The sequence below is a fragment of the Pecten maximus genome, unplaced genomic scaffold, assembly GCF_902652985.1.
Source record: "Pecten maximus unplaced genomic scaffold, xPecMax1.1, whole genome shotgun sequence".
Taxonomy (NCBI): Eukaryota; Metazoa; Mollusca; class Bivalvia; order Pectinida; family Pectinidae; genus Pecten; species Pecten maximus.
Genome location: NW_022980810.1, coordinates 1 through 12,664, shown reverse-complemented (window position 1 = coordinate 12,664; position 12,664 = coordinate 1). Strand labels below are relative to the sequence as shown.

Here is a 12,664-nt window from a genome sequence, read left to right as displayed (position 1 = left end):
TTTGATAATTTTAATAATTAATCCATGTTTATAACAACAATGTAGAAAAAGTGAAATCGTTTCGCGGAAGGATTTTAACCATGTATTCATACGCACTGATCAGGGTTAATCTGGTCAAATTCATGAGCAAATGAAACAGATTAAGTTTGGTAGTTTCATTGAGTCCAACTTGAGTAGAAATTGAACTATTTTTGTATGACATCTACAGATACATAATATGTATGGTTGATGAATATTCGGGAAATTAGGACGTGTGTGTATGGAATAGCTATGTAAGGATCAATCGCAACTTCTCGTACAATTCCGTCAAAGCTCGGAATCACATCTCGAACGTAGGCCGGCGCAGTGATATGTTGTGAATGTCAACATTTCCTTCGCCGGATGTAACTGGTTCACTCGGTCCGAGATACTTCCGCAAAACAACATGGCTGATTTTTCCACGTGTTTGGAGTTCGCAAAAGCGAAACTGAAACTAGATTACGATCTGAAGGATAAACAGATAGATACACTCAGAAACGTGTTTATCGGGCCAGATTGCGTGTCTGTACTTCCCACGGGCTATGGGAAAAGCGTCATCTTTCAGTTGTTGCCGTTTTTGTTGCAACGGAAACGTCAACTGCAAACACCAGCGATCGTTATAGTTGTAACCCCTTTAAGCTCCATCATGGAAGATCAGGTGTACAGTTTAAGAGACAAGGGTATCAAAGCATGCTTTTTAAATATTGATGGAAAACATGCGTCTACATACACTGATGACAAAGTTAGTGATGACGATGATGATGATGACGATGATTCATGTCATATAAAGTTGCCTAAGTCTGTGTCCATGAATGACATCAAGAGAGGAAATTATAATTTGATATACGCACATCCGGAGACGTTAATCAATAGTAAGACATGTTCCTCTATTCTCCGATCTTGCGTGTACCAGGCAAACGTGGGGGCAGTTGTAATCGACGAGGTACATATGATTACAGAATGGTGAGTGAAAATCAACAAGAGCTTAAAATTCAAATTTTGTATTTAATATCGTAATGTCATCAATATAAAAATATGTAATACCTTCAGTCTGTCCATAATGGAGCTAATATGGGTTACAACTAGATCAGATCATTCTGTACACTGAGACGTAGAATAAAGGCTTATGGAGACATTAATTACATTTATTACATAACACATGCCATTTGAGGTGCATTAAAGGGGTGCATTAAAAACGATGAAGCACACGTACATTAAACATGCAAATGAGCCTGGTCACTGTGGGAACAATATTGTGACGTCATATATAAATGACGTCACGCTATTGTCTCAGTAGTGAAAATGGGGCTTCCGTTAATCGTCGCTATATAGAAGAGAAGCATTGAGAATACATCAGTAAGCATGTTTTTCGAGTTATAAATAGAATCTAGCACTCATGTTTATGTCATATTGAATTTATTGAACTCGTTTAAGGTGCATTAAAGGGGTGCATTAAAAACGATGAAGCACACGTACATTTAACATGCAAATGAGCCTGGTCACTGGGAACACTATTGTGACGTCATATATAAATGACGTCACGTTATTGTACATGACGTCACGCTATTGTCTCAGTAATGAAATTGGGGCTTCCGTTAATCGTTGCTATACATGTATAGAGGAGAAGCATTGAGAATACATCAGTAAACATGTTTCTCGAGTTATATAACAAGAGATCCCAGAGGGATCTTGGCGCCCACCATTGAATGATCTTCATAGGTTCCATGTCAGATTGATCTTTTCTCTACTTTTCCCTTCATTTTACTAATCTGTGCAAATTGAGACATCCCTCCAGTACTTTTCAAACAAAGGAATCCTAGCAATATAAGAAATTTGAGATTTAACGATAATGGCTGTTTGTTTGCCAGGTTGTTTTCAGGACAGACTGGTCCAAAAATGCAATACAAGGGACCAAGGGGAACCTACTTATGAAATTTGAGAAAGATCCATTCAGTACTTTGAGAAATAGAGATAACAAACTTCAATTGTAAAAATCCAAGATGGCGGTCTGTCGGCCATATTGTTTTTCCAATTGATCTCAAAATGCAATTAGCATAACGAGGCACCAAGGGGAACCTCCATATGAAATTTGAGAAAGATCCATTCAGTACTTTCTCAGAAATAGCGATAACAAACTTCAATTGTCAAAATCCAAGATGGCTGCCTGTCAGCCATGTTGTTTTCAGATTGGTCTCAAAACGCAATATGCATAACTAGGCACCAAGAGAAACTTACATATGCAATTTGAGAAAGATCCCTTAAATACTTTCTCAGAAATAGTGATAACAAACTTCAATTGCCAATAAACCAAGATGGCTGCCTGTCGGCCATGTTGTTTTCAGATTGGTCTCAAAACGCAATATGCATAACTAGGCACCAAGGGAAACCTACATATGAAATTTCAGAAAGATCCATTCAGTACATTCTCAGAAATAGCGATAACAAACTTCAATTGTCAAAATCCAAGATGGCTGCCTGTCGGCCATGTTGTTTTCAGATTGGTCTCAAAACGCAATATGCATAACTAGGCACCAAGGGAAACCTACATATGAAATTTCAGAAAGATCCATTCAGTACTTTCTCAGAAATAGTGATAACAAACTTCAATTGTCAAAATCCAAGATGGCTGCCTGTCGGCCATGTTGTTTTCTGATTGGTCTCAAATCACAATATGCATAACTAGGCACCAAGAGGAACCTACATATGAAATTTGAGGAAGATCCCTTCAGTGCTTTCTCAGAAATAGCGATAACAAACTTCAATTGTCAAAATCCAAGATGGCTGCCTGTCGGCCATGTTGTTTTCCGATTGGTCTCAAAACGCAATATGCATAACTAGGCACCAAGGGAAACCTACATATGAAATTTCAGAAAGATCCATTCAGTACTTTCTCAGAAATAGCGATAACAAACTTCAATTGTCAAAATCCAAGATGGCTGCCTGTCGGCCATGTTGTTTTCTGATTGGTCTCAAATAACAATATGCATAACTTGGCACCAAGGGGAACCTACATATGAAATTTGAGAAAGATCCCTTCTGTGCTTTCTCAGAAATAGCGATAACAAACTTAAATTGTCAAAATCCAAGATGGCTGCCTGTCGGCCATGTTGTTTTCAGATTGGTCTCAAAACGCAATATGCATAACTAGGCACCAAGGGGAACCTACATATGAAATTTCAGAAAGATCCATTCAGTGCTTTCTCAGAAATAGCGATAACAAACTTCAATTGTCAAAATCCAAGATGGCTGCCTGTCGGCCATGTTGTTTTCCGATTGGTCTCAAAACGCAATATGCATAACTAGGCACCAAGGGGAACCTACATATGAAATTTGAGAAAGATCCCTTCAGTACTTTCTCAGAAATAGCGATAACAAGAATTGTTTACGGACGGACGGACGGACGGACGGACGGACGGAGGGACGGACGGACCACGGACGCAGGGCGATTTGAATAGCCCACCATCTGATGATGGTGGGCTAATAAATAGAATCTAGAATTTATTGAACTCGTTTATTAATTTCATATGAAAATAATACACTTGTGCAATAAATTCAATATGACATGAACACTCGTGCTAGATCCTCTATGTAATTATCTATATCCGTGCTATCTCTTTATCTTCAGGGGAGAGAATTTCAGACCCGCTTTTAAAAAACTGGGTGAAACAACATGCATTTTCCCAGAGGCTGCACACCTGGCACTTACCGCCACAGCAACACCAAAGAAAATAAATGAACTATGTAAAATATTACAATACCAGCAGCCTCAGGTGGTCACTGTCAATCCCGACAGACCAAACATCTTTTTAAATATTGAAAAAAGGCTACCAAATCTCCACAAATTTGAAAAATTGGACAAAATAATTGAACCTATTGCCGACGGACTGAAGACTCAATTAGGAATCTTTCCTGTAACAATTGTGTATATGGAGAGCTTAGAAGCTCTCAGTTACTGTTATCAGTATATATCGTACTGCCTTCAGGAGTTACAATACAGTGGTGAACAACTTCCTGAGAACCGGATCTTCGGTCAGTACCACAAAGACTACACTGACGATATGAAAAGACACATAGTCACTGAACTTACAAAGGAAAATCCTAAAATTAGACTCGTTCTGGCCACAGTTGCATTAGGTATGGGTTTAAATGCACCGTCAATATCACAGATCATTCACTGTAGACCACCAACTACCATTGAATGCTATATGCAGGAAATCGGCCGTGCTGGGAGAAATGGTCAGCCAGCTAGTGCCCTTCTTTACTACAACAACAGTGACATTTCAAAGGCTCGAAAAGGCATGTCTGACGAAATGATAAACTATTGTAAAAATGAGATGTTCTCGTACATTTTTGGTGCAGTATTTTGGGTTTGAACAAGTGCTTTTCAACAAATCACCTGTTGAATGTTGTTCAAACTGTAAAAAGCTGATATGGGACTGAATAGCAGCTGAACACTTCAATAGATGTAACCTATACACTGTACATAGTAAGGAAAAAAACATGTACACTTATCCTATTTTAGGATGATAGTGATGAACTATAGAGCTAAACAGTAATGCTGTTAGCCTTTACTCTCTGTCCAGCTTGTTTGATCAATAGACTTTTTGGCAATTATTTTCCTCTGAAATTTTGCATCCTGACATTACAATACATATATACATTATTGTATAGTGTATATGCATACCATATTTATCCTGCAATAATCCCAGGGGTCCAACACCTAAACTCTTGACTCAAAGTAGGGGGTGGGCTTATTACAATACAATGAAATAGCACTTGTAAGCATTTCTACTGAAATGTATTTCACATGGGTGGGCTTATTACACGGTATGGGCTTATTGTTGGATAAATATGATGTATCTGTTATTGCGAATAATGACGTCAAAACCCTGAAATTTTACTTGTCTCCTATAAGAAAATGTTATTAAAATTGGTTGGATATTTTCTCAAATGATCACCAAAAAAACCATTTACTGAACAATCTACATTCGTGTATGACTAAAACCCGCAACAGATTGACTATTCATCATCACTGTCAGATTTGTCACTGTCCTCATGGATAGCAGGCAGATCTCTTAACAACCTCTTTATAGTGTTTTTAATGATGCCTTTGAAATGACTTCTGTGAAAATCGAATGGAGAACGCTTGACTTTCTGTTGCAACTGACGTCCACCATGAATACTCCAAATATCCAATTTCTGTAGTGTTTTCAACAGAGCACTTGTGTCATCTGACCTACTACGGACCTTGTGTGTTGACTTCAGGTTCTTTACCTTTGTCTGCTCGTCAAAGGCATCACACACACTCGCTATTACTGGTGCTGCCCTGGTGACATTAACAATAGCCTTCTCGGTTTTGTTAGCACCCAAGCCACGAATAAGTTCCTTCAAATACTTGACTTCATTTTCCTTTTGAAGGTCTGCAGCCTTATTATTTCCAATACCACCGGTCGGATTTACAACAGAAGCTGCCCTTACTTTCATTGACATTTGTTGTGATAGAGTGTGTTCTGTTTTTAAGATATAGTCTATGCACTCAGTTAGATATTTCGACATAGCAGAATGACTGTAGAAAAATGGAATCATCTGCTTGAGAATGACATTGATTCTGTATATGTCTCCCTCGTGCAAAGCATCTTTCATTTGCAGAATAATAAAATACCACTGCATGAAATTCACCACATAGTTGTTGAGATCATCCTCAAGTTTCGGTGGTTTAAATGTCACGAACTTGATGGGTGCAGTCACTCCTGGTATGTTAACACGACATCCATGAAGTAGTGTGTCCACTTTGAGAGACACAATTACCTTTTTTCCTGCAACATCCAACACTACATTCACAGTACCATTGTCGGGGCGTGCCACAGTTGTGAATACTACTGGTGGCTGCGTCATGATGGATATCTGGATGTGCATCTCATCCGTGATTGGTTCCTGAAAAGTAACATGTACAGATGTATATAAATTATGTTGTTTATAGCTTAGGGCTATTCCAGAATTTGATGTGTGGTGGGGGCGGGAGGCATAATTTTGAGACCCCACCACCCATTAAATATTAAAAGTATAATAAAACTGATTTACTATTGAGAATACTACGCAGATGTAGATTTAACCCCACCACCCATTTATTTAATACTGTTGCCTCCTACCCCTCCCATACGGATATGTTTGGAACAGCCCTTAGTGGAAAAGTGCTTTGAACACTACAGAGGGTCCAGATTTAGTTTAGTACATTGGTTCAATTGTATTTTCCTTTGATGTGAGAAGTTGACATTCAAAAGTGTTTAAAATCTTTCTTTGAAGTTTGATGTAAAGTGTACATATACCTGTAGTGTACACCAAACAAAGACAAGAATGTGATCATAAATTGGTTTCATCCGTTATATGACAAACTTTAAACTAAATCTGGACTCTCTGTATATATATATATATCCATTGTATAATATAATATATTATACATGTGTACAGTTTGGGAATGTAGAATATTCCTTCATGCTGAAACGTACAGATATTTTAAATATTATTGAAGTACATGTAGACCCTCAACTTGAAGTGTATATAGCTGTATTTAATAGCTCCAGTACCGGTATATCCAATTAAACTGTCTTTGAGTTTTAATGTTTTAAACTTTGAAAAGTTATTCTATTATAGATTGCAGAATGAGTATACATACAATGTAATATTACTGTACATTGTGCATTAGTATAGTTAGTTTGGGTTGTCAATAGTCCGCTATTTAATAAATCTGGTTTTTGTAAAGATTCATGTATGTTGATAATTCTCCCCCTTTTTTACTGTTTTTGTCGCCTTGTCCGGACTTGTGATTTTGTATTGGATTTTGGTACTTTTAATTTACCTCCAGCTCAAATGGTATGAATATCTCTGCCACAACTTCATCCATAATGTTGTTAAAAACTTCTCTCTTCTTGGCATTGATGAAGCTGCGGATCTTGTCAGGAAGGGCATGGTGCATTGGTTTCCCATCTGTGATGTTGAAATGCTTCATGATGTAGGCAATGAAATAGCTGTGGCCACATGTCAGCACAAAGTCTTCATGTGCCTGTAATGTTGATGAAACAAGATTATGAAAAACTGGAGAAAACCTGGACAATATCAGTCAACTTCTCATATGCCCTCAATCTGTGTTTGTTACATTTAAAATTTATACATTCTTGTGACTTTAAAGTCATACAAATATTATCCAGACCAAAATAATGCAAAAAAAACATTACTAGTACTATTTTTGAGTATTAAAGTGTTTGAATTGAAGTAACAGCCCATCCAAGAGAAGGAGTCCATGGGCAGATTATCTAATATTTTATAGTGTGAAATTTTGAAATCAGGACTGGTATCTTCTATTTTATACACTGGTGGTCTTGATAAAAAAAAACTTGTCAAAGGTATTCTAAACACCTGTGTGAAGTTTCATAAAATTTGAATAATTGAAGCAACAAGATCTAGAGCAATGACGAGGCAAGTGTAACAGACGGAAAGATGGGCAATTTTTCCTATAAAACCAAAATAAAATATACCGATATGTCTGTTTCATGGAATGCTTATAAAATCTTTAAGGTTGGTTGTGATTTATAAGGGCAGCCTATAGGTCAGGTAACCCTAATTGTAAACATACATTTTTGGCCTTAAAATGACAAGACAACTTACTTTGAATCGACTCTTAACTTTCCCATTTACATTGGACCGTTGAATCTGGCACTTCATATTGGCTAAGGTTCCTGCATCCCGTCCTTTAGACAAATTCAGGAATTTCTTGCACAGCTTCTGTGTAGACAATTGCGAAAAATTTAATTAAATTTTGTACTTTTAAAATATTTCATTTAAAATTTTCAATAGATTTAAACAACAGCTAGACAACAAACAAAAATCTTAACCCAATGGTGGAGTCATTTTATCATCTTCCACCTGAGAAAGAGTGGTTTGTAATTGTATGTTGTATAATATAGATTGTGCATGTATACACTTAGTCTTACTGCATTTATTACATTTATTAACAATTCATATCTATATTTACCTCCAAGAAATCTTGAAGTACATGAAACATTTCCACCACCATTGGATAGAGCCTTTCAAACCTCTGCTCTGCTGTTCGTGCTCCTGCTCTCAATCCTTTAGCACCTTGTAATCGGACTCTTGTCAGCTGATCACCACCTACTGGAATCTGGAGATTATCCAATTCACCTCCTTCAAAAGATTTTAAAATAATATGAATGCAACATTTAAAAAAAATTCACAAAAACAAAAAAAAATGCATCAAGAATCATTCATATAAATAAATCCCATGTGCACACAAGAAAACAATACTTTGTTGTATCGATCCAGGGATATCATATTACCATTTTTATCCTGCAATAAGCCCAGGGGGCCAAGATATAAACTTTGACTCAAAGTAGGGGGTGGGCTTATTGCAGGACAATGAAATAACATTGGTTGGGATTTCTACTGAACTGCAAAAGACATGGGTGGGCTTATTACCAGGCATGGGCTTATTGGCGGATCTTGCTTTTGTCGATTTCATGGGGTGATGAATTGAGTTGGTCTTTAAACAAATTTAATTAACTGCGGCGCATTGATACTGGCTAAACGGTGTGAAAATAGGCCACAAATTAATGCGCCAATGTTAATCTGGTCATCTTCATTGGCAAATGAGCAGGCAACAGTTGGTAGCTTCATTGAGTCCAGTTTGAAATTGAAATATTTTCAAACATACAACTGAAATTACTGTCTTTAATATGCAACATTATGTTAAATATTATATTTTTATAATTACGGTTGTCATGTCCTTGAGCAATGCACTCTACCCTAATTACCAAGCTTGGGAAGGTATCATAATTTGCAGCAGATCTCCTACATATATCAAATAAGATTTCACCTACAATTTACCTGGTCGTTCAGAGGGCAGGCATTTAAGGCAACAAGGTTCCCATAAAATACTGAATTTCCAACCATAATGTCTTACCTCTGCCAGCTGCTGAATACCAGTGGTTGGTTATCTCGGTGTACTCATCCAGGATGTGAACACAGTCAGAGTATGAAATCTCGTTGTTTAGGGATACTGGAAGGAGAAATATCTCAGATTTCTTGGCCATGTCATCTTCAAGTTCGTGTGGAATGTGATCTGGTAGTATGCTGTTCATCCACTCAAATCCAGGAACAGTTACCATTTCCCTTGCCAAAAGGATTTTCAAAGTGTTTTTGAACAGGTCTTTCTCGTTGTCAGAAGGAATAAAACAAGTGACCGGCACATCACCAACTTGGGGAGTTTCTGTATTTAGTCCTTTCAATTCAACGCGATCCAAGGTAAAATCGGTAGTAAAGAAATGATAGTCCTTGTCATGATTGTTCATCCTCACATCGTTGGTGTTGACCCTGATGTCTAGATTGTCACCATTGAGCTTTCCATCATGACCATGTGCCAACTGTTCAAGGAGACCACTTTCACTTTCTTTGCCGAAACTGTCAATGATATTTCGTTTGGAATCCTCTGTTAGAGTTAGATGGACCTTGTTCAGACGTGTGAGTAACTGTAAAAAAAAATGATGAAATAATTTAAATTAAAATGTAAACAAATATCTGACAATAATAGAAATAATAAATACATTGAATTTGTCCATTGCAATTTCTTTTTTGTAAACATTTCAATTAATGTAATAGTGGATCTGACTTGCTGTTCAGCGACAACAAGTTTCTGTTATTTAAAATCATAGTATGATCAGATGATTATTCCATCACAAACAATAATTAAATTCTAATTAATTTACATAAGCTCTGTTCTAGATCTGTTCAGTACGTACACACGTACACATACTTGTATGTATTTGACCTTTACTGTGTAGTCATTTATATTAAGCTGAGTTACATGGACTCTATGGAAAGTGTTGTAACTTGCAATAATGCAATAAATTCATGATACAAACTTATTTGTACAATATAGTTGAATACACAAATACAGAGATACATTTTTACTATTTAATGGTTAGGTTTTGCAAATACAACTGTACATTTTACATGTATCTTTGTTGTGAAAAGTTTACCTCAGCGAAAAATGAAGCTTTGTATAGGGTTATAATCTGCTCCTTATATGGTTTAAATACTAAATTTTCACTTACTCAACACGGCAGGCATAGCAAATTCTGTTGTACTGACTACTGTAAAATAAAATAAAAACAAACTGAACAAAACAATTCATTAATGCAACAAAAAAGTTAGAACAGTAATAAATGTGTTAGTAGATCATGCATAAATAGAGGATCTGTCATGAGTTCCATTTATAGCGGATTTCAGATATGAGTTTATAGTTGCTGACATATTTCCCACCATATATCTGGTCAAGAATCCATTGTTAATGTGACGTCATAGCAACATGTCTATAACAAAATTTATGTACCGGTAATGGCTTTATTACACTACATAATGGCAATTATATGACATAAATCCATGTCTATAATATTTGTAATGTATGAACTTGTCCTCAAATAAACCCTCTCCCAAATAACTAAAAGCTGATAGGGGGCTTATTTGTGAGCATTTCCTCTGTTAGTTACAGTAGATTTTGATCCATTTATAAAATATAACAATATACAGATGTACTAGTTTATACTTGCATACCGCTTCACCCTTCAAATTCAGGTTTAACAATGACACTACTGCTGACCTAAGCTAATGGGAGAGTATTACCGGATTACTTCCCCTCACAGTTGTGTTAGGGAATAAAATTGGACTTCCCTCCAGGATGGCAACCATTTCTACAATCATGGCATGCTTCTCCATAGCAGAAACAAGCAGATGTCGGTGATACAGAGGCTGTACACTGCATTGACGGTGGGGTACCATGTTGATGGAATATCAAATTGTAAGACTACATATTAATTATAATTACCGAAATTATTTTAAATAAAGGTTACCTAAATACTCTATTTTATAACTAAAACCTGTCTATAAATATAAAGGCCACCTGTTATAGCCTTTTAGGTAACCTTTAGGACATGTTCGACTATATTTCTATCACTATGCCACAGTGATGGGCCATGATTACACTGAACAGTATAATTGATTACTTGGGGTAATTTTGTGTAATCGATTCAGCAATTTTTTAAAATATTTCCTGTAATTATAATATGTAGTCTTACAATTTGACATGCCATCAAAAATGTATGTGATGGTAAATTCAATAACTCAACTTTTAAACTGTTTTTATATGTCAATTATATAACCATGTTATACCTTATTGTCTGCATGGTACCTCACTGCCAATGCAGTGTACAGCCTCTGTATCCCCGACACCTGATTGTTTCTGCTATGTAGAATCATGCCATATACTGTAGAAATGGTTGCCATCCTGGAGGGTAGTCCAATTTTACTCCCTAACGCAACTGTGAGGATTTTCAATAAATCTGGACACTGAATAGACATCTCCGCTATCACACTCTCAAAATAATGAGGTACTTTCAGGTATAATGGACTCTTCTTAAATAGCACGCTGCACCCTGGTGCACATAACTGTTCGAGTTCTCTGTCCAAGTTTTTAAGAAAACTATCATCCTTTGTACAGTCAAGGCAGTCATCAAGCACAGATCCGACGTCAAAGTCATTACTAATACCAAAAGATACAGGTGGTTTTCTATACGAGTGGTCAAACAAAAGATCATTGTCACTGCCGGGCTCACAGTTTTCTTTATCATCTTTAGGAGTAGGTTGAGTAAACTGTATTCTGCGTTTAGAACTAGATTTTCTTTCTATAGGCCTAACATCATCACTGATTTTCAACCTCTTTAACTTCTCTACAGACCTTTCTAATCTCTCTGCTACTGTCAATTTCAGAGCTGATGGTGGAGTTTTCGCACATCTTTTAAAGTCAGCTGATTTATTTAAATTAGAAACACACTCGACAGCAACTTGACGAAATTTAGAAAACTTATCAAGAAAAACGATACAAGAATCACAAATGAAAATGTTATCAAATAAAGAGCTGGGAATGTCTAGAGAAATCAACTGGGATAGAACGGTATGCACATTCAAATTTCTGGCCTTGTTGTTATTGAGATTATGCAAACGCTTTTGCTCACTGGCACAGGTAACACATTTTCTAATTGTACGTACTATGTTTTTCCTTGGCGTATCCATGGATAGCCGCATGGGCGCTGACATCTTGTTTCTTCGGTACACCTCGGTCTGACTCTTAACACCAGACGATACCGAATGCGGCCTACGTTCGAGATATGATTCCGAGCTTTGACGGAATTGTACGAGAAGTTGCGATTGTGTAAGGATTACAGATTTGCCAAGACATACATTGTACACAAAGTAATAAAGACTAAATATACCTCCTCTCCTCTTCACGAGAAATAAATGTACGGGCCTCAGGACAAGGCATGACTCAATATATAACTAATGCATACCACAGTCTAGTAACATATCTCCTTAAACTGATATCAAGTAATTGGATTTACAAAACGAGGAGAAGATAACCCTGTGTAAGCATCTCTGGTCGTTTTCAGCATGAGTTATACTAGCGCCGAGCTAATGAGGATTTGGACAGGCGGTCGTACATTCAAGATTAGAATATGGAACGCCAGAGCTGTCTTAGGTGATCAAATATGATTATATTCGGTGGTTGTGTCTTTGGTATTTT

At 36.8% G+C, this 12,664-nt stretch overlaps 2 protein-coding genes across 2 annotated transcripts; one reads left to right on the top strand and one right to left on the bottom strand.

The window, feature by feature from the left end:
• The first annotated feature begins 344 nt into the window (after positions 1-344).
• Positions 345-4,679, top strand: LOC117319722 (ATP-dependent DNA helicase Q1-like). The gene is given in 3 exon segments (XM_033874479.1): positions 345-981; positions 3,644-4,351; positions 4,353-4,679. Coding segments are annotated over 3 exon segments (1,371 nt in total). The 5' UTR covers positions 345-424; the 3' UTR covers positions 4,459-4,679.
• A 358-nt stretch (positions 4,680-5,037) lies between these two features.
• Positions 5,038-12,149, bottom strand: LOC117319721. Its single transcript, XM_033874478.1, has 6 exons — positions 10,143-12,149; positions 8,993-9,557; positions 8,048-8,217; positions 7,681-7,797; positions 6,875-7,078; positions 5,038-5,952 (listed from the first exon to the last, which is right to left on the bottom strand). Exons 2-6 carry the CDS (start codon positions 9,378-9,380, stop codon positions 5,038-5,040), a joined length of 1,794 nt encoding a protein of 597 aa, XP_033730369.1. The 5' UTR covers positions 9,381-9,557; positions 10,143-12,149.
• Positions 12,150-12,664: the final 515 nt, after the last annotated feature.